The 27,276-nt window shown below is 39.4% G+C and overlaps 1 protein-coding gene across 3 annotated transcripts in view; it reads right to left on the bottom strand.

Annotated features, from left to right (window-relative positions):
* Positions 1-1,914: 1,914 nt before the first annotated feature.
* Positions 1,915-27,276, bottom strand: part of crtc3 (CREB regulated transcription coactivator 3) — a 29,179-nt gene continuing 3,817 nt past the window's right edge. Inside the window, exons 2-15 of one of the 3 annotated variants that reach the window (XM_060858868.1) lie at positions 24,698-24,808; positions 22,282-22,413; positions 20,348-20,409; positions 15,545-15,607; positions 14,369-14,472; positions 10,315-10,353; positions 9,686-9,771; positions 8,715-8,764; positions 8,344-8,561; positions 6,730-6,941; positions 6,372-6,569; positions 5,715-5,798; positions 5,031-5,229; positions 1,915-4,730 (exon numbers count right to left, since the gene is read on the bottom strand). In XM_060858868.1, the coding sequence (XP_060714851.1) occupies positions 4,525-4,730; positions 5,031-5,229; positions 5,715-5,798; positions 6,372-6,569; positions 6,730-6,941; positions 8,344-8,561; positions 8,715-8,764; positions 9,686-9,771; positions 10,315-10,353; positions 14,369-14,472; positions 15,545-15,607; positions 20,348-20,409; positions 22,282-22,413; positions 24,698-24,808 (1,764 nt within the window). In that variant the 3' untranslated portion in view covers positions 1,915-4,524. The remainder of the gene's footprint in view (positions 4,731-5,030; positions 5,230-5,714; positions 5,799-6,371; positions 6,570-6,729; positions 6,942-8,343; positions 8,562-8,714; positions 8,765-9,685; positions 9,772-10,314; positions 10,354-14,368; positions 14,473-15,544; positions 15,608-20,347; positions 20,410-22,281; positions 22,414-24,697; positions 24,809-27,276) is intronic. The other 2 variants (XM_060858869.1, XM_060858870.1) reach the window with 2 other exon arrangements.

Raw genomic sequence — 27,276 nt, 5'->3', positions numbered from 1 at the left:
TAAGGAGTCATATTATAACACACATCACTCAAGGTTTACTTGCCTCAGTTTAAAAAAAGAAAAAAGAAAAAAAAAGCCTGTTGTGGTAATTAACAATTTTTCTTGTACTGTTTACTAAAAACCAGAGGATTACTGTAAGTCTAGAGATTTACAATCCTGAGCCTGACTCGAGCTCTGAGCTGTCAAACAGCTTTCTTCCTCTAGTTTAACGGCTCTCACTAAGCCTCCCATAGCCAAAGAAGGACTTGCTTGATGAAACGCACCTCTCCAAGTTCCCGGGAGAGTTCAAGGGGAGGGTTACTTTCATCAGTGGAGAGACGTGAAGTGAAACAAATCCTCCAACAAATTCCCTCGATGGCTCACAATAGAAGATAATGTCAGTCATTTAAAACACACCGGAGTCACAGACACAAAAAAATGTGGACAAAAACAGTTTGGTGCCAGAATAGTTGTAACAACATTACAACCATTTCAAAGATTAAACATAGCCATTGGCTTGTTTTTAATAAATGTACACACAGTAGGGTGCAATAAAGTTCAAAGCATTTAAGTGAAACTGGAGATTACATCCTATCAAAGGAGAAAACAAGGTTAGCCGTGTGCTCAGCCTCCTAATAGTTTAAATGAATACCAGAGCTGTGCGAGTGTAAATAGCAGACTCTTATCATCTCATCATGCCCATCCTCTGACTGTGTACCATGTTATTACAGTGTATTTGAATCCATTATCAGAGGAGACTGGATCACACGAGTAATAACAGACCTGCTCAGGCATTTCTCCACATTAAGACGACTGGCACGCACTCTGTCAAGCTGACATACAGTACAGTATTTTTCAGTCCGGAAGAAAAAAAAAAAAGATGAGACAGAAACTCTGTACACTGGCTTTATAAATGAAGTGAATTTCCACAGCTCGATTCTAGACAAGCCGACGACAGCTGGAACTTCAAAGGAGAGGACGGAAAGGATTTAACCATCGTTTTCAACCATAAAAGAATTTCCTCCTCGAATGCTTTAATTATTATGCATATTTCACATCATAAACAACGTAATAAAAGCAGCATGTATTGGGCCAGCAAGAGAGGAGAAATAACTGTATTATTGAAAGCAAGGAATTTCTCACTCACTAATAATGCAGGCAGAAAAACAAAAAAAAAGCCTGAAAGACATCACATGTTGTGATTTTCCGTACGTTCATCTCTGCCCAATCTATCTATTAAAAGCATGACGTGAGAAGTTGTACATCATGAAATAAGGATACTGTTTCCCCCCCTCACCAGAGTATTCCACAGTGAATCCTGCTTTCAGCGAAGTACATCTCACTGCCTCCATCTACTGGCAAAAAGAAAGACAAAGCAGAAAAAAAAAAAGACGAGAAAGATTCCTTCATAAAATTAAGTTCATTTCAATTCAGCATTAGGAGCTGAAGATACGTAGAAGGAAGCGTTTGACAATTTATAAAGAGGGACAAAAAGTTTTATTGTTTATATTAAATCAAAGTTAAAGCACTATATGTCACAAACCAAAAGCATTATGGTGTAGTAATATTTTAATATCTGAAAAAAAAAACAATAATAATAAAAGGTTTAAAATGGCATATTACAAAAATAATAATAATAAAAAAAAATTAACAACCAAAACATAGTAACACTAGTGAATAAAAATATTTTTAAATAACAGAACTGTACATTTAAAAAAAAAAGTCGAATAACAAAAAAAAAAACAATAAACAAACAAACAAAAAAAAAAAAACAGTAAAACATCACCAAAAATCATACAAATAGAAAAAAATGCTGCTCTACAAACAAAAAATATCTACTAATATTAATTGTAGTACAGACCAGTATAACAAAAAAGTGTGTATATATATATATATATATATATATATATATATATATATAATGTTTTAAAAAAAAAGAAAAGAACATTTTTAGCACAGGGCTTGGAATAGGGGGGAAACATCACAGTACAATCAGAGGGACGGTCACGAGGTCAGAGCCCAGCAACAATAAGGCAGAAGAAGACGAGACGTCTTCTAGAAAGCAGAAGGAGCAGGCTGCGAGTGCCGTCTGTGAAAAAAGACTTCTATAGCTGGAGCTCGAATCCAAACTTTTGAACTGTGCAGAAGCGTCTACATTAAAGTCTGCATACAAACTGTTTCAAACGCAAAGCTGACACAGATAAGCTAGACAAAGAAAAGAAAAGGATGCTATGCAAAGCAAGATGCAGCAGAAACCCTGACCTCTGATCTGCATCATGCTATGAAAGAAGAAAAATGATAACTCCACTTCTTCAACTGCAGATAGTCGTTAGATAAATTTTTTTTTGCTTGGTTTTGTACATACAAAATCTCCCCAGATCCCTTCAAGTGCACAGACCACAGAGTGCTGATAAAATCAAAGTGGACATGGTACACACGTAGTATTGCTATTGCCTCAAAAAACGATCTTACAAAAGAATCTTTTAAATAATGTTTTAATCCCCGTTCGAAGAAAAAGCTTCTTATAGAACAAAGCTTACCCAGCCTGCTGATACGTGATATGATTTAGTGAGCGTAACAAAAAACATGCGTATTCCTGAGCAACGGTACTGCGCAGCGATAATTCCTTTTAAAAATTTGTTGGTCATTTTAGTGTGGCAAAGTAAAACAAAAAAAAATTTTAAAAAATAGTGCATACATTCAAAAGGCCTTTTTTTGCATACATCATGTGCAAAATCACAGCGACATCCATAGCCAAAAAGCAATTCAGTTCCTTCTGATGATCAGTGCAAAATGTTCAAAGGCGGCAATAAACGCAAAGCTTAATGTGTACCATGTCCACTAATAAACATTCTGACCACAGAGGGAATGCAGGCCAAGCGTTCATAAAAACACCACAAATCATTCACAAAAAAAAAAAAAAAAAAAAAACAACCAAAATTAAATTCAGAGCTTGACAGATCGACAAATGAAAATAAAAGTCAGTATAAAATGTATAAAGTGAATATATAGAACTTGTACATAGTATTAAATATACAGGTAAAATAGTTCCTTTCTCAAGACCTGGGACTTTCCAGCCTTGAGTTTACATTGATATTAAATTCTGCATAGCCAAAAGCATGAAGAGGGCTTCTATTCACAGACCAGACCAAAAAAGATAGAAATATACTCTACCAGAAAGATACCAAAATCATAAAAACTTTAAACTTCTACTTCTAAGCTTTAGGTCTTAAACTTTTTTGTAAACAGTTTTCCCTTTTTGAAATTATGAGGCATATGTATTTGTGATTAACATTTAACTTTTTTCCAATACAAAAAAACCTTAGAAGCGAAAAAATAAACATCATAATGCTCTGTACAGAAAAGCCTGATTCCCTCATCTCTTTACTCTTCAAATATATCTATGAGGGACAGAATTCACTGCTCATGCTAGGCAGTCTGGAGGGGAGGGAAATAGCTCGACCCGTCCTGCTGGTGCACAGACACGGTGCATGTGGTGCATCAATATGAGCTGCGATCAGGCAGATTGCTGTCTCCTTCTGTTCCACAATGCACCATGCTGTTGTGTATTTTCTCTCTCTTTCTCTCTCTCTCTCTCTATACAACCACACAGTGCAGACAGGACAGTGCTGGATAGGCCCCACGGTCGGCTGCTATTTGGCATACAATCGGGAACCGTTTCTGATTTCTAACAATCGTGCCTGAAAGCAAACATGGCTTTCTGGATGTAAAAATAGCGCATTCTTTTGGTTCTAGCCATTAGAGACCTGCGATGCGGTGGAGCAGGTCAGACAAGTCTCGTGTCGTAAAGCTGCCTACATTTAACAGTGCTGATTGTCAGGCTGAATACGAGACCTTGATGTTAGACAGGATCTCTGTAATAAGCAGCAGTCAGAAGCAATTAAATGAGCAAAATTACAACAACCACAGTGCTGCTGGTGTCACTCCTGCAAGGTGATTACACTACCAAAAAAAAAAAAGAATACACCCTCAAGGATGTAATGCACATTTGTACACATGTTCTCCGTTCGTAAAAATGCAGAATGCTGGAGGGCTTCATCAATTCCCAGCTCGAGATTTAACAGATGTTGGGACTGGCCACAGATTAAAAGATTAAAAATCTTTTTCAGTCCTGGACCAGGCTTCCTGTCTGTGTGTGTGTGTGTGTGTGTGTGTGAGAGAGAGGGTATATGAAGCAATCAGACTGAATTCACTTGGTGTTCTCACTGTGAATATTACAGTCATCAGTGTCTCAAGTGGCAGATGGAGAACACAGAGTGAGAATGGCCCCTGAGAGACGATGCTCCTGTGAGTCACAGAAACGTGTGAATATCTCACTAGTAATCGTACATGAAGCTGTAGTGTATGCGTGTGAGGGGAAAAGGGCCATATGTTTTTGCTTTGTGTGTGTGTGTGTGTGTGTAAAGAAGGACTGGGTTCTGCTGGTGCAGTTTTACACAGCATTGGACATAGGGTCTTGAGAAAGTTTGTGTTAGACAGAGAAAGAGAGAAAGAGAGAGACTATGCATGCACACATGCAGCTCCTCAGAGTCTGTCACTGCGGAAGCTGTCCTCCACTGAGGGGTCTGGCAGAACCATGTTGGGGTCACTGAGCATGCTCAGTCCATCCAGGCTGAGAGGTTCAATGCGGAGCTCGTCCTCCAGGGGGAAGACCCCCTCTGAATCGAAGCACTCAGGCACGGCTGACAACACGCTGCTGATATCCTTCGACAGGCTATGACTTGACTCATCTGTAAGCGGAAGTCCAGTGATATCATTTAATACGTTTTAGAAAAAGGCTCTGATGCAGTGTTTGAAGGACGTCTTTTCCCTTTGTTGGGTTCTCCAATATTTAAGCATTTAGTAAGATCTTATGTTTTTATAACTTATTGCATTATTGAGTCAGTACAAAAACTATTTCTGAACATTACTTTTCCAACAAAACAGATAAATATTACAGAAAGATGTCACAAAAAAAAAAAGCGCAACGTGACATAATACATCACATTTATAAGTAAGACTGTAGGACCTTTTTCTGTAACTGACATTACCTGTAAGTATGATATTGGGCACTGCACCCCCGCAGTTCGAGTACAACATGTTAGCCTTCATCTGCAAGGGGTCCTGTAGGTTGCCATGGCTACCGCTCAGGCCCATTAGCGAAGCTTGTGAGCAGTAAAGGTTAGAGGAAGGGTCAAATCCTCCGGCCATGGAGCTCATGGCCTGCTCCAGCATATTGTACTGGTCCTGCTACATGAAAAACAGGATACACACAAAATACCTTTTACACAGCATCCAAATTTGACACGAGTTTCTGCTACGTAACAAATTATCAGCTCTGGCACGGCTAAATTTAACATTAAAACGAGTTCTCGCTAAAGAATCGGGCCTTTAGGCTCTGGCTTTGTAAAAAAATTAAAAAATAAAAAACTGTGGAAATATTTTTTAGCAAATAGTTTTTCTAATTACTGATATTCTTGTCTGTAGTAAAGATTTGTTCTTGTTTAATATTAGCCTCTTGCTTTGAGTGAACTTTATGTAATGCTCTCTGATTATTCAGTATAAACAGAATTGGCATTAATCACCTATTCGCTTTCTAAATCAATAAACCTACATGACAAATGCACCACGTGTCAAGAACGTTTCGTAGACACGGTTGTTGCGATGAGGACTGAACAGTTTAATATGTGATGGAATATTATTGTGTACGTGAAATACACGGTGCGTGTTTGCACCTGGTAAGCTGAACACTTTGACTGGCGACCAGAGAACTGCAGCTCCAGGAACGGATCGTTGAAAAACACACCCATGTGGTTTTGCTAATAGAAGACAAAGAGAACAGATCTTAGATCACATCATATACTTGAGGTAAAAGCCATACAAAATAAATAAATAAATAAATAAATAATAACTATTCTACTAACACATCACGGATACTAAACTACTTTACTTATGTGTCACTCGCGTTATTTTATTAGTGTTGAGTATTGACTTACATGCGTGATGAACATTGTAAACAGAGTTAAACAGAGTAAACAGAGTTACTTTTTATTGTCTATATTGCACAGATTCTTTTTTGTTCTTGTTTACTGTGTAAAAGTTTGCAGCATAATATTACAAATTAATATTCAAAGAATTTATAGGGTGCTTAAGTGTATTAATTGTAAAATTAAAATTGTAAAAATGAATTTTTTAAGTGTAAATTAAACACACACACACAGACTAATTGCTCTCTAGCAGGTTTATATATAAACAACAAAAAGAGATTCCCCAAAACTACTGCATCAAAAGTAACAGTAAATATTAATAAAAATAAGGCAAAAGTAATGATGCTTTGTATCTCACCCTACTTCGGTGATGGGAGGAAAAAAGTCTAAGGAATAGGAACTCACAACACTGGAGTTGAAGTCCAGAGGAATATTTTGCAGAGGGGAAACGGGCTGCTGCTGTCCTCCCTGAGGCTGGTGCTGTTGGAGGTTGGGTTGATGGGACTGGGTCGTCTGCTGCTGCATGGCCTGCTGAGATTGCTGGTAGAGAGGATAGGGAGGAGGCGGCTCCATTGGCAGATTGCTGGTGTCCAAAGGGACCCCCTGGAGAGAGCAATACAAATTGTGACCTGTCTGCACAGTGTATCCAAACAGGTGGCAATTTTCAACTTATTCAGACTTTCTGGAAAGCCCTATGTAAATGGATATCCTCTTGCCACCTAGTTCAGGGTCATACTGATGAGCTGCTGTGGAAGAGCAATACCTGTGTGATTGGAGAGAGGGAGGGAGACATGGTGGGTGAGAGCTGCTTCCCCAGGCTGCGGCGCTGCTCCGAGCCAGGAGAAAGGGTGAGGGGGCTGATGGGAGCTGGTCTTCTCCTGGGTGAGGTGGCCATGCCCCCTGTGGGAGGGCTGGAGAGCGAGGAATGGCGTAGGGACGAATGGATGGAGGGGTTGCTCAGAGAGGATGAAAGGCCTTAAAAAAAGATGAGACCGCACAAAACCTTAATTGCAAACTAGAAGAGAAATGTATAATCCTCTGTTTTATGAGACAGACGAAGCTTTTATCTACTAAAACAATTTTTAAATTAGCCCACATCGTGGGATTTGTTTTTCAAAATTCACTGTATTCGGCTAAAACTAGCATCATCACTTTGCCTGTGTGTGTGACACCGTTTGCCACCGACAGGGAAGCAATTTTTACTTTCAATAAGTTAATAAATATTACTGGACCATTTGAGACAATATTACACTTAAAAAAAAAAATAACTCATACACTATGTGGTAGAGTACATAGTGTATAGTGAATGTGAATATTGTGTAGTGTTTCATTTGGTGCATCTCCGCTACAGGAACTAGAGTGAATGTTCATGGTCCACAGTTCCAATACTCCATAAAATATCCACCTAGTTTAGGTTATTTTCTATAGACCAGGAACTATTCAGGTGGTAGATGCAGTAATGAACAACCCCAGCATTCTGAATATTAAAAATATTAAATCAGAGTTAAGAAAAATGACCACGTTACTCTGCTTTTTGCGTCAATTATCCTGCCTAAATATATATATTTTTTATTTAAAAGGTCACAAAAGGTCCAGGAACTGTAGTTCTCACTTAGGATAGATCCAGACGCCATTAAATCTTCAAAAGGCTCTGAAACCTTGATGGAAGCTTGCTGAAAGCGAACATGTTTTATTAAGATCATGTTGGATCTTTGTAGTCTCAATCTGTCCTCTCTCACATACACACTGAGTGATTGTTTGTGAGCTGAGGGACCACTGAGGATAGGGAGAAAAGAGCTGTTGATAAGACGCCAATTTAAGGGTCAAAGTTCACTGTGATTCTGGAATTCAGCCAACCTGTATCCAGTTCAGGGGATATTGGCAGGAGCAGTTGGACAGTGCAGTCAGTTCCCAGACATAGGCCTGAATGTAAGGTCCAAAGCTCAAGAGAGAGCTGAACTGAATGAGAGCAATCAGATAGTGGAAAGTCGGTGGGTGGATTGGATTGGTGGGTGAAAGAGAGGGTTGGGGGGTTGGGGGAGCAAGATTCTGGCTGTTCTTAGGCACGGATGTGCTTGTGCTGAGAACAAGACGCATTTATTCATCACACTATGTCTAAAAGAACCATGAAACAAAGGGCGGAGTGTTCAGCAAGGCACTTGTGAAGCATGACTTCTGCCAAGTTCAGCTGAGGAAATGTACATTTTGTGCAAGGATCAGTCACAGATATCCTGCAGTCTCCAGACAAACAAAGCTGCAAACAGTTTTGAATTTAGGACTTGATCTCTCTCATATGACAATTTTCTAAGGTTTTTGCTGTGTAATCACCAATTTCAACTTTTTTCACATTTCGTACACACACACCCAATGACCTCACCCGGAGAATTTCCGATTCCAAGGTGCATCATGGCAGCGGGCAGGTTTCCTGTGCTGCTGCCTCCACTCAGGTTAAGATAGCCCCCCTCCTCAGGGTCAAGCGGGGTGGGAAGAGGAGAGGGGAAGTGCAGGTTACTGAGGTCCGGTAGAGAGCCGCCTGTATTTAATGTGCCTTGGTAATGAGAGAGACCAACGTTCTGCTCCGGAGATGGGAATATGCTGCAAAGAAGAGAGAACCAGATAACATGAAACACGTGTAACATACAAGGGAGACTTGGCTTGGAAGATACAGGCTTTACATATATCAGCTGAAGCAAACAGAATAGAAGACTGTTTGTAACATTAACTATAGAAAAAGCGCTTCAGACGTACTTGATACCAGGCACTTCACAAGATTTGGGCCGTGATGAAAGGGACTGAACCTGTGGCAAAAAAAACAAACAAAAACAACAACAAAAAAAAAAAAAAAAAAAAAACACAGAGCATTAAACCAGCTGAGTTCAAATGACAGGACTTCAGAGTACAATAAATACATAAAAAAAAGAGAACTGAAACACTGCAACTATTGAACACAAGGATGGACAAACTGCATGTAAACAGCAGAAGAGTTATATGACCAATGGGTGATTTTTTTTAAATAAATATAGTTATAAAATAGTTAGAAATATAGTTAAGAAAAAATTCACTTTATTTTTTTATATAATAAAGTGAATACCTGTATGTTTTGAAAAGACAGCCCACAATCCAAGCATGCTGCCCTGACACCCATCTAAGTAAACAGTGTTATACCGTCAAGCTGATTGTGAGTCAGGAATGTGAGTAGTGCAGCAGGCGATAGGATTTGGATTATAGTGCTATGGTTAAAGCATTAAGGTGTGCTGCAATACTGTGAAGTGACAGTTATACAACCAAGAAAAACGTGTTTTGTGAAAGACAATAAAGATCCAGTAAGCTAGAACAGAAACAGCATAATACCTGCCTCATAATATAATCGTAACACAAGCCCAATTAAAGCATAATGCAATCCATAGGAAATGTTGAAGATTGGAACTGAGTGATGTTTAAAATGATTTGCTCTCTTTAAATCTTGTGTACTAAATTTTAAGGAAAAGTGGTGAAGCTCAGCAGCTCTACCGTGGCTACAGCAGGAGCTATTCCTGCCTAAGGAAAAAAAAAAAGCCTGAAATAAAGACAAAAGCCAGATCAATTTGTTGCAGTTTGTCGAAGGCGTCTTTAAAATAACTAATTCTGTAGACATTCTGTAGGTCCGGATGAACACTTGGATAAACAATAGAGAAGATACACATTTAAGCGTGATAACTCGGATAACTTCACTCACTCACCTTTTTGGCCTCCCACAGCTGCCTGGGCAATGGCTTACTCACACCTATAAGACTCTCCTCATTATGAACAGCAGGGAAAGAGAAAACTGCAGAAAAAGAGGAGGGAGTGAAAAAACCCCAGAAAAAACAAACAAACATCTATTTATCCACAAGAAGACCAGTCTGGCACAGAAATAAAAAGCATCATAAACCTTCTCTAAAATACTTAATTCAGTGTTTAAATAATTCATTTTTAGAAACAGACATAATCAATTCTTCATTTGCTAAAGGAAAAAAAAAAATAAATTAACAGACAGAAGACATTCTCCCTGTGCCTGACCTCTCCTGCCAGTAGGGGACACTAATAAACATCACACCAGAATAGAACAGGCTGAACCTCAGCCCTGGAAGCAACAAAACTGTGGTTATGTAGATAGCTAAAACCACAGGGTATTTTAAAATGCAGGCAAAAAGAAAAAAGAAAAAAAAATATATATATATACACATCTCGTATACCGCAGTAGCTTGTGGAGGTTCAAGAGAGGTTTAGTGAAGGTTGTGCACTGTGTAGAATGCCACAAGCAGGGTCAGTAATCTGAGACATTACCTGTATGTCAATATTCTACCCACACACACACACACACACTTACCATCTCCTGTGCCATCCACCTCTGCTTCATTCATGCTGGCTGCATCACCACACGAACACAGCAAAGAAAAAAGACAAAAGAAATGTTTTCAAATACAAAGCAATCTTATTTTATGCAGTAAGTTCATTTAGCACAAGTAAATAAACATTGCTACAAATGTGTTGTGACAGTGCAAATAACACTGTTGACAGTGATTCATGCAAGTACTAATACACTGAGACTACGTTATTACACAAATAAAAAGCTGACACAGGTTTTAAATATTAAACAAATACTAATTCTCCAAACGATTTACGTTACAATTGTCTAGCCGTTGTACAGGGACAGAAAACCAGTTTAGAACAGGTTCAAATTCTTTCCATTCATTGCAACCCAAAATATCGGATCTTAGAGAAATGCTTGTGACCAATATGTGTATTTGTATTTCTGTAAAAGATGGCTGCAGTGCTTAAAGCTGCATTTGTGATGTTAATCCCACTGGGATGGCAATCACTCCCCAAAGTGCAAATATTTGATTCGAACAAACTGAGTCACTTGGAGTGCACACTTGTTCCACCCATTTCACAGTTCAGGCCGATGCTAAGGCCTTTTGCTGAAGTTCGGACTTTTGGAGAAAAAGCTACAATGCCGTGTCTCTTCAAGACAATTATAAGAGGAGCTGCTTTAAGAAGAGGAGGGGCAGGCAGGCTCAGTGACTACAGGCACTGTGAGAATCAAAGGAAAGGCATTGTTTAGCATGCAGCAGAGAGATCCTTCTAAGAACAGGCCTTCTTTCTCCTTCCCCTGGGTGCAACTGGGCCAGTGCTGGCTAAGTGCAGGATCACCTCGGGCTTCGAGCCAGAACTCTCTGCTCTGCTCAACAGCACCAGCAAGGCAGATCTCAGCACCCGAGTCAACGTACATAATAAAAGAAAGAAAATGGAGGAATTATCATTTAAAAAAAAACAAAAAAAAAAAACAACTATTGTTTTCCCCTCAAGTACAATATTCTAATAGCTAGAATGTAAAATACTCGGGTTCTGTTAAAAGTATCAGTTTAAATGATTTACACATTTTTACATTTTTTCACTTTGCAATACATATGCTGTTCTGACTAGCAACAAAATGTATAACAACGCCTTGACTCTACGCGTATTCTGGATCAAAGGCTCACCCAAGATCAACTATACAAACCTATGCCCCATGCCTAAGCCCTAAACAAACACTAGTTATATTTACAGGATACCCAACTGCTTAGCTTCATGTGCTGAAACTAGAGAGCTTAATGAATTTTGCTCTAGAGGTGCTTGTATAAATAGAATAGCTTCGTTCTGGTTCTATGGGGAAGCTCCTGCCCTTTCAAAACACGTTTAGTACAACTCTCGTGTCAGACTGGTCGAAAGAGCCAGTTTCTACATGTCATGAAGAAAAGAAAAAAACAAAATCAGTTGGTTTTACCCAACACAATCCAACACTGCGTCTGCACTGCTGAGGTTGGAGACTCGGAAGTGTATTTAATCCCAACTGTCAGTCCGCGCTTTAAGTCTCATCAGCCAGCACTCCTCAAAAGCAAAAGACAAGCTGCAGGCTGTTTTGGTATTGTATCTGCCCTGGATACTTCACTCAACATCCTGCATAAACATGATTAACTACACTCTCACTGTGCCTGAGCTACATGTCCTCTCTGCCTGCGAGTCACACAGGGAGCTGTGCGTGGTCTATGCGGAATGTTATTACAGTTATTACACTACATTTGCATTTATTAACTTGGCAAATGTTTTGGACAGAATACATTTTAATTCAATCACACAACAGAGTTTAATGTCTTAATCAAGGGCACAACACTGGCTCCCTAGCAATCGCGGCTTTTATTAGAACAGAACCGTATCCACCAAGCTAGAGCTGTACCTAAGGCAACTGGCACAGGGCACCCAATCTACCGAGGTTTACAAATCATCCCGACTTGTTTTTTTTTTTAAAACTGTCAGCAAATGAAAAGCAGGAACACAGAATCCATGCCACAACACAGAAATACACTCCTTGCTTATAGTAAGCTTCTCTTCATACAATACAACAATGTCAGCATAAAATAATCACAGAAAAGAAAATGGCCAGAGATGATGGATTTACTGTATTCATGTGCCATTAATGTGGCAAAAGCAGTCATGCTGCTACCATGCAACTAGAAAATGAGATTCACTGTGCATGGCTTTCCTGTGGAGCAGCACACACACTGAAACTAGCACACAGGACTGAAACATTGTGATTTCTCTCTGTGAACCGATATGCTTTCTGTGCATGATACGGTTACTTTGAGTGAGCGTTTAAAGACAGCAGAGGTCAATAATGCTGGTTAATATAACGATATAAAACCTCGCAGCCTTAATCCCCGAACAGATCTGTGTTATTAGGTTAATTGTACATGTTTGTATGTGTGGGGTCATGTTATTGTGCTTGGGAACCAAACCATCATCTTTTTCCCTGCTTTACTTTATCATTAATTCTTACACACAAGAATTTCACAACACCCAACAATGAATTTTGTTGGCATGGTGTGTACGCTGATCACCACAAAATAAATTAACAATGCTGTTTTCTTTTTTCAAATCCGCACCGGGGGTCAGTTGCCACGGTAACACTGCAACCATCGCCAGGCAAGTAAGAGAAACAACTAAAAGAGAACGATAAAGCAACACGAATTAGTACAATGAAAGAAACGGCAACCGTTTTACACTTTTTGTCATTAAACATGGCCCAAGTTCACAGAAAAAAAAGGCCATTTGGCTGACGGTAACATGACCAACTGCATATTCTTTCGTGGTCACGTTGGGCAAACACTCTGACATGAGGACCGTAGAAGAACAAGCTCTGGATGTGGGTAGATGCACATCTTCTGTCTAAGAACTGCCTACTTCACGGCTGTTGCAGTAACACAGCAGATGTGCTGTCTCACAGTAAGCCTGTGCCCAGGGAATGGCAAATTCACAAGGAGGTGGTTCAGCTCGTTTGGAACACCTACGGAAGTCTATCTGTTTGTGAACAGGCAGAGAACTCATCATCCAATGTGGTTCATGGGCATGGAAGAGACAGAAAGGCTTTGGGTCTGGATACCTTAGTACACAACTAGTTCTGTATGCTTTTTCCACCACTGTCACTGTTTTGGATGACACTGCACAGACTACACAAGCTGGGCTGTTACCCTTATTCTGTCTGGATAGACAAGTGTCCTCTGGATCAACTCCAACATACAGACATGTTTACAAGGTGTCACAAACACTCTTGTGAGTTTGATTGTACATCTATGCACCTTATGCACTGCAGGATTTTTTGTTTTGGGTTTTTTTTTTGCGCTGACCTCTAATTACAGCACATGAAAGGCTTGATAATTACCCAATGAGATGATTCCGGTGTGTAAGAGCAGAAAAAACAAAAAAACGTGCAGTGCATATGAGCCCCAGGAGTACTGTCCTTTTGAAACAAAATAAACAGGCTGAACACAGAGACAAAGCACTTCCCAGAGGGTCATGTTTGCAAGGATGGCAAACATTGGGGAAATTCGTGCATAAACTAGACAAACCGTGTTTTCTGTTAATCAGTAAACCTTCATTTACTGATCAAACACCCAAATAACCAGAATCAGCTTGACACACACATATACATACATACATACATACATACATACATATACACACACATGTATGTATGTATGTATGTATGTGTGTGTGTGATTCTGCACTTTAACACAGAGGATACCTGTACTGTGCAATCTACAGCTTCCATACTATACGTACAGTAATGAATGACGGTCAATCATCTACCAGAAAAGAATGCTAGTACTTCTTTCATTAAGTCACGTGTTCATAATAATTCAGAAAGGTTGTATTAATGTTTATCACCCACACACAGTGCACCGTATCCCAGCCTGCATGCCACCCACACAAGTGCTGCATTGTTTATGGGAGTGTGAGCTGAGCAGTGTTTTTGCTGATTTTAAGTGCTTTTTGGGTTATTGTACAGACATATATAAATGATGGATTACAATTATGCAGTGAAATGTGAAGCGTGTGGCGCTCACCGTTGCGCTGGGGCGGCCCTCTGCCCGTCTGCTGGTTCCCACTTAGCGGATCCTGCGGGTTTGGGTTCATCGCACTTGTATGCAGAGCTGAATCGGAGTTGGTTCTGTGTGGAAGAGGAGAGAAGAGTGCAGGAAAGGTGGAAATAAAGGGCTTGTTAATGCCATGCTGGGTCTAGAAGCATATAGAGTAATAGGCTCAAGTGAGTCTCAGACCTGAGAAAGTACATGTGTGAGTAAGACCCACAATCCCCCCCTTTCTGCAATCTTTAACCAGTTACACATGAGATCTCTCTCAATGGCTCTTCATAATGCACTGCTGCTTTTCTGGCTCTTTTTGCCATGCACACACTCACTGTGGAGCTCAAACATTAATCATTACGCATGAAAGGTGAATGCAAAGCATTTTTCTTTGACAGGGGGCTAACACTTTAAGTGTTGGTGCACTTGGACAGAAAAGAAGGTAGGTTACAGCGCTACATAGACTGGACTCAAATCCCAAAGAATTTTTTTTAATTTAGAAAAATTCCACAAAAAAATAGTGTCGGAAAAAAAGCTAAAAAAAATTCAATTGTGCAAAATTATACTTAGTATTACAATACTTTAAAAGATGATTTCTTTTGTCAGTTCAGTTTCCATCAGTTTCAGTTGACAAGCTTTTTTCAGGCTGTACAACTCTATTAGCAAATCAAACTGAATTTAGTGTGAATAAAAACAGAACTTATTTTCACTTCAGGACAAACATGACCTGTTCGTTATCTGAGAGATTTATATATGCTTTATTACAAATTAAATTAAGAAACAAAAAGGAACATATACTTCATGCTTTAATTTCCAGTAAAAAGATTCAGGTCCAGGGTGTTTAAAAGAAATTACAGATTAAAAGAAATTTAGAATCCTTAATATCAGGTTAGTTTAATATAGAAGGGTCTGGCATATAAATATATATATTTGCTGTACTTGTGAGAGCCAAATATGATTGAAGCAGAAAAGAATATAGAGACCAAAGTTAGTGATTTGGTTGCAAAACCCTTATCCTTGTGATGGGAGACATGAATCATGGTGTTAAAAGGCAATAAAATAAGAGGAGCATGTGTGAGGAAGAGTAAGTGAGAAAACATGAGAGAGGAATCCAGAAGAGCTGATCTGTGAAATAGTAGTTGGAAGGTCAAAGGTCACCTGTTGAGCTGTGATATTAATCTAAACCCAGGCCGTTTCTCTTCGGTCCATGGCTGCTGTTCCCTTTGGAAATGGAAACAATCGTGCGTTACTGACCACCACACACAAAAGACCAGGAGCTCATGGCTCAGAGCGTTAGTAGAGGGAAACAAGCAACAGGACAGACGGAAGGCCAGAGAGAGAAGCTGTGGAGAAAAGAAAGAGTGGCAGCCTAATGTGGCACTCTGCAATCAACAGGAGCCTCGACGGGCCTGCGGGCAAACGCAAACAGAGCCGCACAAATCACAGCTTACTCCCCAGTGTTAACTCATCCAAGGCACTTGGCTGATTTACTGCCTCAATTATACTACAGGGACAACCACGTCTGGGAACAGATCAGAGAACAAACAGAAGTGCTGCAATAATCACTGCATTTAACGGGACGAATAAAGTATACAATCAATAAACATGAGAGATTTATTTAAAAAAAAGAAAAGAAAAAGAAATAAAATAAAAATGCCTGAGCTGAAGCGAATAAAACGGCTTCACTCTGATCAACAATAATACCTCTAATGTGCTAATATACTGTAGAGAAGACCACCACAAATCAAAATCACTAAGCACAACAGAAAAGCAAGCATGCAAGCCATAGTTTCTACAACAGATGCTGCATGTTAATTCAGATGCCAAAGCAACAGCGGTGACTTTTACTTAGCCAACATGTTGCGTTCTGACATGTTTAACGAAGGAGGTCTTCAAAATTCTACTGTGGAAAATGGCTATAAGTATGATGCATAACACTCACAAAAAAGGACCAGCAGTGCTAAGGCCATCAACATGCTGCATCTCATCTCCCATCTTCGCAGATATTATATGGTACGCATCACTCTAAAATAGATGTAAAGTCTGAAAACGTGCAGACTGTATGGATAACCAAATACGATAAGACAAATACGGATACTGTAGAGTAAATGACTGACCATTTTGAAATTTCTGACCCACAACAGAGTGATTTATATAAACTGTTGGCCACTGGTGTGTGCATGTTTTTTGGGTCATGCAAGACCTAATATTAAAAGCAGATCCCTGATAGCTAGCATGAAATCATTCGAACCGCCAAGGCACTAGACAGATTGTTGAATGAGTGCATATTGCTGTTGGACCACACTTCCACTACAAGTCTCTGAGATATGTTGCTGTTTTGAGGGTGACCTCCCTCGAAAGGCCGGACTGACAAAACAGCGAGAGGGTGAAGGGAGCGTGGGACCTGGAGAGCAGCCCTGACCCTGAGATTTGACCTGGTCCAGCTGGGTTCCACTGGGGCACTGTATGGACCCTACCCAGTCCTCAGAACCACGCCAAATCCATTTCAGAGGGACTGCGTTTCCCTTAGAATAGCTCGGCCCTTGTCTAGGAATGAAAACTGACATCACTGAAAAAACAGTTGAGAGAAATGGGCATTTTTGTTGCACTGAAAGACTTCCAATATTACACTCCATAAATATTCTTATCAAACCAGATTTGGAAGCTTCATGCACCATTTATGAAAATTTAAAAAAAAAAAAAACATCTGAAGCATCTGAAAAATATGGACTATGAAATCATTGATCAACAAACGTTTAAGCTTTGTACTGCTCAAGTGTTCATAGAGTGACCTACTTTGCTGTTTGATGCAAAACAAATGAAAAGCCACAGCAAACCACACTTTGATCTTAGAAGAGAAATGAAGAGCCCTCTACATTAACCAAGTACAAACATACGACGATACAACAAAAGAGCCACCCACTCTCATGGGGATGACAGGAACAGCCTGATCCTGGTGTGTAGACAGAATTGCAAATGTTGATCGGGACAGAGGGGGTTAAAGCGAGTGTGTCTTGCCTCCAACATGTCCTAAACTAATGCATTACAGATGTGAAAAGAACTGTAAACATGTCCTGCTCTTCTTTTCCCAAGAGGTCGTACATTAGCATCTGCTTCCCAACTGGAAAGGACTCTATCTCTGCTGGCCAAATGCTGGTCCTAGCTTGTGGATACGTTGTGCTAAAACTCCTAGTCAATTGTCACGCTTGCAGATCTTAAGTGCTTATTAGAAAAAAGAAATGCTTAGACTTTTTGGCATACTCCTACTGATGGCAACTTACCCTAACTCAGGTAAAAATTCTCAGCTTCTGCTAACAGAGCATTAAAAGGCCAAATGAGAAACACTGGAGTCTACTGTTGACCAAAAAGCTAACCACAGCTTAAAAAAATCTTGGCTAGATGAAGCGATCTCCAGTTCATGAAGCCTAATGCAGACCAAAGTAAATAACTGCTTAACTGGCAAACTGCTTGTTGCCCCTTTTTACCCTTTCAATAACCTATATAGCCAAATATATAGCCAACCAAAGATGTGAATTAAAGCTCTCGCCAAAATATAAGCCAGTTGCCCCACCGCAAGAGAGCATTTTCATAAATTTAACAGCCAGGTCTTCTTAAACTTTCCCAGCAAAGTAACTGCCATGCAAATATAAGTACCTCTATATTATATATATATATATATATATATTATATATATGAAGTATCTAGAGAGAGAGAGAGAGAGAAAGAGAGAGAGAGAGAGAGAGAGAGAGAGAGAGAGAGAGAGAGAGAGAGAGAGAAAAATCCTGGACAAGAGAAGCTTTACAAAGCTAAAAAAAAAAAAAAAAAAAAGTGTCATTTTTTACACAGACAGAGAAAATATCTTTCCTGGTTTCACGCTGCCAAAAACGACGCCCACCTTTCAATTAGATACATCAAAGAGAGAAAGCAAGGAAACGAACCACAATCCCACAGTGTTGCTATTGTTCATACATCAAGCCAAGCCTTTTTATCAAGCACACAGGCCATGCTAATTTTGGTCTAATCCTGAAGGTCCTGGGCAGAAAGGAAGTGAACCTCTAACACAGTGAGAGCACAATCTGTTATGGGAGGCAGCAGACGGCAAAAGCTTGGAGGAGCGCAGATCTGGCAGATTTAGTTAGTGCTGTTCGCTCTGGGGGAGCGCGCACACACACACACACACACACACACACACACACAGGAGGAATAGCTACATACTGAACCTTGAAGAAGAAAGACATGGTTAGATCAGAGAGCAGGGCTTAGTTAGAGCTGGAACTTCACCAGGAGCTCATGAAAAACATTAAAATAAAAATGAAAAAGTCACAAAATAAAAATACTGAACATCTAAAAACATTCAACACGAAATTATATTTCATATGAATATACATTATACAATTTTACAATACAATTTTGATCGATCGATCGATAGAAACAGACAGACAGGCATATAGACAGAGAGAGAGAGAGAGAGAGAGAGAGAGAGAGAGAGAGAGAGAGAGAGAGAGAGAGAGAGAGATCAGATATAAAATAAAATGTGTCATTCTGGATAGATCTTGTGTTACATAATTTATCATAAAACCCTGTGCGCATCCTTTGATGCTAGACCATAAGGAATAATGTGCTCACTGCGTGTGTAACCATAGGCTCGAAGTTGGCCAGTGATTAAAGATGCAGTCTATATCAGCATGAAAGAAAATATCAGATAATGTAATAATAATGTAAACCCCCTCTCTGTCTGCCTGGTCACTCTGCTGACTCACAGACCGACATGAACCTTCGGGTTCCACTTCCAAAATAAAATAAATAAATAAAATAAATAAAAAAAACAAACAAACAAAAAAAAAAATTACATGTTGAGTTTGTGATCATTTTTGGCATCTGCTGTTAATTCAACTAATACTACATCAAATATTTACAATAAACACTATTTAAATAAAAATGCTTTTTTTTTTTTTTTTATAAATTCATTTATATTTCTGCACAGGCTTATACTGTACACTGTGAAAGAAAGAAAGGCGTGAACTTACAATGTGACAAAATATTTTGTCTCTAAACAGACTAAATATGTGTGATGATTAATTATTACTGTAATGTTAAAGTAAATAACAGCCTTAAAAAAAAAAAAAAAAAAAAAAAAAAAAGAGTAGATAGTGTTTGGAATGGCAAGTCCTCAGGTAATCGTGTACATGTTGTGTAGCATATGGCTGTCACAGCATTCAGGGAACAGAAGGTCAAGCTAAAGCTGCTCTGGCCAATATTGTCCTCAGGTGTAAACAGTGACAGAGGGCGTGGACTCGTTCAGTATAACACAGAGTACAGTGTGTCAGGCAGGTCACGGTGGAACTGCTATTGGGAAGAAGCCATACTGGCTAGAAGCCAGACCAACATGCAAAACATGACTGTACAGAGAGGAGGAGCTGCATCAGGACGTTTATTACAGGATGCAATTCACCAGCTAGTGAAGGCAATAACAACAAAAAACAAACCTCCACGGATTACAGTTTACTGAGGATGGGGGGAATGGGGAGCGGTTTTAAAAGACATTATCAATCCAGATTTGTGTTAGGGTTTAATTTTCTGGCATCTTAATATTGATGGATGGATGAAACACAGTTGGTGCTATTTTTGGTTTTGTAGTGCATGTGTGACGTGTGTGTCTGCACCATGGACATAGATATAAGTGAGGTCACTGGCAAATTATGCCATTTTTTTTAGTTGTTCTGTGACCAAAATAGAAATAGTGAACTGTGGAGCAGGTTCTCCTTCAGGTGAAATGAAAGAAAAACGTCATTCGCTATTGTGTATGAGCTATTCACTAGAACGCAACACACACTCACATTCCACTCGAGTGCACAACATTCTAAACCACACCTCGACGTATGACGGCTTTTGGGTGTTGCGTTTGTGTGTGTGTGTGTGTGTGTGTGTGTAGCATTGAGAGGTAGGACACAGAAGACTCACCTTCTCCAGTTGTTGTCTGGGGGAGGCGACAGGTATACCGTTCCATAAGGAGAACTCTCTGCGTGCGTTAGTCAAGGAAAAGTGCTGCTGTCTAACCTGACACAGAATCACAGCTCAATGTTTAAACGAATCTGTCTAGACTCTGTGCGTGGCTATTGATAAGCAAGAAAACCAGCCTAAATAGGATCATGAGACAAAAATGACTTAGAGATGTGGATTCATTTTTAGGATACTTTTTAAAACAAAATGATGACAAAAGGAAGGACTGTAGAAACCTAGAAAGATAAACATGGGTTCTTCAGCTGCTTAGAGCAGTGTTCACAATACTGACTCGTCATGACTGTGCCAAATCTCCTGTTAGAGAAGAGGCGGAAAGGAGAAACAGAGCAGGAGTGAGTCTGGCGCGTTCTGTTAAACATCTGCTGAAGCCTGAAAAGCCGAGTCATCGTTTCTGCACTGAGAAGACTCCATTCTGCACTCCAGTAGCACTACCATGGCACAAAAATATCCATCGACTGACCTAGAGCATGACACCACAGGAATGACCACCAGCAAACAAAACCTGACCACTAAAATTCCCCCTTCCTTTGAAAATAAACCGAAACACTTGAGTCATTCGGGTTGATCTAAAACAATATGCAGTGCCATTTCCAAGACAAACATGGCACCCGGTCTGTTGTTTTCACCACTCTGGCCAGCACTCATTATGATGGGTAGGTGGAGCATAACACAGCTTGCTTCAACTTGGCAGAAGGAGTTGATATGGTTTCTAGGAAAATTGAGCCAACACTGTATGTGGCATCTGGCAAGTTTTCTCTTAGAAGCAAATCCTCTACCCTTTACAAAATTAAAATGTTAGTGGTAAAGGTAGAACGGATATTATGATGAATTACAGTAGTACAGACAAAACTGGAGCACTTAACAAAGTGATAAATCGAGTGAAAATCATCCATCGTAACAGATCGGTTGGATCACTGAGAATATGATAGCTTTATAAAAGTATCAGGAAAAAAGATCCTGCAATCCTTACAATAACTGGAACCAAACACAAAAGCTTCATATTCCCTAAAGAATCAAGTCAACAGCTGCTCAAAGCATGAGATCACCTTGATGCAAAGATAGCTAAAAATCTCGCTCTTGATTTTCCTCATCGCAGTTTTTAACATTTGAACAACTGAGTAGTCATTTTCCTTCAAATTCACATCCCTTTTAACATTTATCACTAGCTACTTTGTGTAGCTACCGAGTGTTTGTGCTGAAAAGCACAACCAAAAAAAACCCTCCTGTTACTATTAGCATGTTTTTCTACCCGTTTTTTTCCGGTTACTCTGAAATATATTTACTGAACGTCAATTAATGCTTACTAATATACTTATTGTAGGTGGTACGGTGTAATAAAAATATAATAAAGCTTTAACCAATTAAAGTGGCTTTGTAGTTGAAAAGATTTAGCCCTCTAAAAGACAAAATAATGCAGCCAGACCTAGTGCTAATTTATTCATAATGCGGTGTAAGATGGTCAGAGCTGAAGTCCGTCTGTTACTGTAGACTAACCCCAAATCCCACATATGCAAAAAAAAAAAAAAAAAAAAAAAAAAAGCCTTCCACACACAGAGCAACATGAAACACGCACACGGCTACTGCTCACCCACAGCAACATCCATGCTGGTATGAGCGCTGAACAGTAAGATACAGTCAAGACCTGCATTGACCCTACGGCTTTAAAACAGCTGCCCACACGAGTAAAGGTCAACGTGCTCTCATGCGTACAACCACCTGCTCACACATAAATGTGCATGTAAATTCTGGACTCACCCTCCAGTAAATTTCAAAAATATATGTTTTTTTTTTTTGTTTTTTAAAAAGCTGTTTGTATGATATTTCCTGTCGTTTATTTTCTATAGTGTTGAAACTGCACTGTAGGTAAAGGATATCTGCCGTCCGTGTTTGTCGATAGGTCTGCGGTGTGGTGAATTGATGCGGTTGCGGTCTCTTTGGACCGCTCTCTCTACCAGACCGTGGTGCCTGGTCCCTCTCACAGAGTCAAGCCCAGAGGGAAACGTGCCCTGAAACAACAGAAGAAAAAAAAAAAAAAAAAAGAGAAATGGGAGAATGGAGAATTGTAATGCTAGAGCACAGGAGCAAACAGATGATATGATTTACAACAGAAAAAAAAATTGCAAATAATTACAGTGAGTAACTGAATAAAAATAGCTCGAGGGAAATGAAATGAATACGTATGTAATAACAGATCAGAAAAACTGGAGGACTTGGTAAGGACACCTGAAATATCCTAAAAATATGATCCTACAACTAAAGAGGATATCAGTCAGAGACTAATAGCTATCGTGTATCTCCACATGTTTAAGTCTGATACTGAAGTAAGTCCACTTCTTGGCTAAGATGGTAAGCAGGCCAGGAGAGTCATCATGCAATATTTCCCCGAGTTTAAAGAATCCACAATACATCTTAATAGTCCACTCATTTCTTATCTAAAACGTACCATAAATTCCACCACGGCTGTGTGTTCATCCCGATACTAGTGTGTCGTCAGAGAAATTGCACACATGAGATGACTCAGTGTTGTACCTAAAGTCTGAGATGTCCAAGGTAAATGAAAAGGGAGCCAATAACGTTCCCAGTGTGATGCCTTTGGTGTATAATATTCTGAGATCACAGAATACACTAATCTATACTTGGAAGTACCAGTCAATAACCAACACCAATGTGATCCTGTTAGAGGAGCTACAGAAGATTTAGATCAAGTGTCCTGGGATTACAGGTGAACAAATTTCAGCCTCTCCAGTGTTTATCATATGTGAGGTCACAAACCACTGGCAGTCATTTAACTCATTTGGTTGGTGTTTCTTATGGCCCAGGTCCAGATATGATGCTTTCCATTCAACCGCAAGCCTTTACAGACTCACCACTAAAGAGTTTAACTCTTTACTCCACTTTAGTACAACGAATAAAGAGCTCCACACAATTTTTTAGCAAAATACAACAAACTCCAAAACCTCTGTGTTTCTGAAATGAGTTTCCTCAGATTTCACTTCACCTGCACCTCTGACCTCTTTCCATCAAGGTGGAGCCAGTGCTAGTTACTAGTAACATAAACGAGTTTATGTTAAACGAGTTCAGACGCCCTGGACGTTTTCAAGAACTAGCTTGCATCACCACCAGTTCAGGATTTATCCAGAATAGACAATAACAACAAGGTTGTAATATACAACAGTTATATTAACTGCTTATGAAGAGTTAATAGCTGCTCAAATAAAATTTTGTTGGCCTTGTTGAAACAGTGGGCCAGTAAAGCTTTGGTTCTTTTCTCAGAACTTTGATTCATTAAAAATATAATTTTTTTGCATTTTCACCAAGAATTTCTAAACCACCTTTTACATTTTATTGACTGTAATTAAGCTGTTGCTGTCGGGGGCCACCGCCGCTTATAGGTTTTGCAGACGGAGATCCAGATTTGCACCGAAGCCGTTTCAAGCCGACTTGGTGGAAAGGAGCTACTACTCAGCAGTGGAACGATGTATATGCAAGTAGACAAACAGAGAAGCATAAACGTTTTATCCCAACTTTGTAGTTGAAATGGAGTGAGGTTGAAAAAGACCTCCCACTGCCATGGCAAGTCAAATGCAGCATAAGTTCTTGCCTGGGGTAAGTTTAGACAAGCACAACAGCACTAGATATACATATATGGAGGGTGGAGGAAGAAGGAACGAAGTGTGGAAACTTTTATTGTGCAGCAGTGTGCGCTGTATCAGGGGGACGGGTGGACAGGTGAAGAGGAAAACGAGTGACCAGAAGGATTTTTGTTAAACTTGTAACATTTCAGTAATCTGAACATTTCTTCCACCCATATTTTTGCATATTTAACTAGCAAAATATGCAAAAAATAAAACAATGTATATGTGCAACCATTTAGTCTCATTTTTCCACCCAAGTGAGTTTGCAAAGCATGGATTTACCTCACTGGATTCAGTTTCTGATGGCAGACAAAAAAAAAAAAAAAAAAGAAAAGGATCAGTATCCAATTCCTTAAAGGAAGCTTTTATTCAGTGCAACAAGAGCACTTTCACTTGGAAGTACACAACACTTATTCTCCTAAGAGAACATATCAGGTTTATAACCCAAATTGTCCAGCTACTTCGAAAAGACCAACTGTGATGTGAAGAGAAAAAAAAAAATCTTTGTTTTGTTACATGACTGAGGTTTGCAATTACCATCTCTGAACAACATTCATGTTAATGTAGTGAGGATACTATTGAAGTTTATCTTCCCCTTAATAAAACCATCTTGCTTAAGTCCTTTGACTTGGATAAAGCAGGACAGGCCATTTACCTGGAAATCAGTGCTGGCATTGCCAATCTGGTTGACGTTGGGCAGGGAACCACCGTAGTACTGGGCACGGTTCTGTGATAACCGAAGCTGCTGGAGTTTCTGAAACTGCACCTGCAAAACAACAAGGAGGAAAATTATCAGTGGCTTTATATCAATATCTGCATGAGTAAAGAATATGAAAAATGACCACCATAAAGTTTATGGATAAACACTGAGAAGAGGGATTCTTAGAAATAAGTAAAGTTTCTTTAAAATCTTAGATAAAGAAGTAAATGATCAACTCTGGTCAGGAATAAACAAGCTGCCATTAGCTCATTCACTGCACCAACCAAATGCCAACAATTCACACCACGGTACAATCCAGATATTTCACCAGAAAACTTCTTTCACCAGAATTACGCATCAGAGAAAGAATAACTTTAGGTTTTTTTTTTAGTTTGGTGAATTTCGTGATGGTCGTGCATTTTCTTGCAAAAACGACAAACTTCCTTCTCTGAGTTACTGCATTCATCTGTTTCCGCTGCATTAAAAACTAAAGCAACTAAAGGTGTAATGAGGTGATTAGCTTTGCAAAGTAAATATGCAACAAAGTGAAGTAACACACAGGAAAGTAAGATTTTCATCCAGGGTAAACTAGAAAACCTGAGAATAGAATAAAGCGTGAAAATATTTTAAGTCCAATAACCAGACTGGCACCCAGTCATTGACTCACAATTTATCACGTTGTTCTCGTGATATAGAAACAATTACACGTCTAGTGAAAGCTGTCCCAGCTGTCACTTCACTGTTTTCACTGTAATCAATCTAAACATGGCTCATTTTGCTGGGAGGAATAAAAATAAGACCTCCTGCAAGACATTTTGGGAACAGTGCACCGTGCGCATCACACGTTTCCACCTACGCAGCAAATCACAACAGTGACGACTGGCCTGAATTTAAACATTTGGAATTTACTAAACAGATGGAAGATGTCACGTTAACTACATCACTACTTAAGCACACTATACTCTTCAACCCCCTAATAAAGCACTAAATTCAAAGTGTAACAGTATGGAGGTTATAATACGATGTTCTGTAATATTTAGAAATAGCACCAGACACAAACCTACAAACACTCAACAGTTTTTGTCCCCCTACAGTCCTAAAGATATTGCCAGACAAAGAAAAGCTATGAGAAGTCGAGTGAACGGATTCGCTCATGCGCTCGAGACTACTGTATAGAGCTGATGCTCAGGATATAAAGAAGGGGTCCGTGTAGATGAACAGAATGTGTAACCTGCAGCAGCAGCAGCGTGATGAAGAGTGCAATATACAGCAACTCCTAAAGTGCATACTGAGGTCTGAATCACCTGAAGTGTATTAATCATTAGATTCCACAAACACGTTTCCAAATATATTTTAAGTTCAATATGATATGATGCAGTTGTGTCATTATATACACGATATACTATACATACAACAAAACTATCCAGGATGAAGATGTGCCTCAGACTTCTATTTTCAACTGATAGAAACATTCAACACTATAGGCATTTTGTGCAGGATCTTTCAGACTCACTGCAGCATGTAATGACACCCTGGACTGTAACTAAACAAAACAAGGCTAAGCTTTCACTGCTGTGACTGAAGCACGAGGCTTCGGTCGACAGTTGCGATTGACAAGTATTACAGATCTCTCTGTGTCGCTAGATGTGTTTGTGACCACTAGGGAATATAAACTTCCCAGTTACAGCAGAAATTAGTGAGGAAAGATGCAGCACAGTCGCACACGGTTCGGTGACACAAAAAGGGGAAGCTGAAGTGCTCCCATACACCAGACATACAGTAAAATGAGAAGATTTGGAGTAATCTTCCAGCTTCTGCATGGTGCCGTCTTTAGTCAACGATGCTTTTTCCTCACCTGTGATGATGCTAGTGGACTGACTCAGGAAAATCAGTGTGAAGCAGAAGTAGTGATTTTTAAAACCCCTGTAGTCTTGCCTTAGGGAAGATGAACTTTTTTTAGGGAAGATGTGAGTGTGGCCTTGATTTAGTACTGGAGCGATACGATACTAAACTCTACTGTTGATAAATATATAGAGTTAATAAACACTTTTTTTCTGATGCAATAAAAAAAAAAACACTTGTACTCGAGAGCTTAAATATTATTTGCAGTCAATGACTATGATCTAGGAATAGTTTGTGATTATATGTTGTCTCATGAAGCACAGTAATATTAATGCTAATATCTACACTGTATTTATGGGAAACATTAAGCATTACATTTTATGTGTATAATAATGAAACATCGATTTTCTCACACAGAGCTAGCCATGTCTGACTTCGATCATTTACACCCAGATGGAGGAGTTAAAACCAAAATCACTTCTGGATTTAAGTTCAGTTTAGTCGAGCTTGTTTTGTTTTGGGAGGAGATCAGAGGAGACCGCTTCGTAAACAGAGAGCTTATTTATTTTAGGACCTATTTATTTTTCTAAATCAACTTAAATCAATATGAATCAACTTAATGAGCTGTGAGCGTAGCAGACTGAAAGCTCATGGATGTATTCCTAATAAACCATTCACATTTAATCTCATTC

The sequence above is a fragment of the Tachysurus vachellii genome, chromosome 23 (assembly GCF_030014155.1).
Source record: "Tachysurus vachellii isolate PV-2020 chromosome 23, HZAU_Pvac_v1, whole genome shotgun sequence".
In the NCBI taxonomy this organism is placed as follows: Eukaryota; Metazoa; Chordata; class Actinopteri; order Siluriformes; family Bagridae; genus Tachysurus; species Tachysurus vachellii.
Note: the sequence above shows the minus strand (reverse complement) of the source record. Positions and strands in the feature narration are given on the sequence as shown.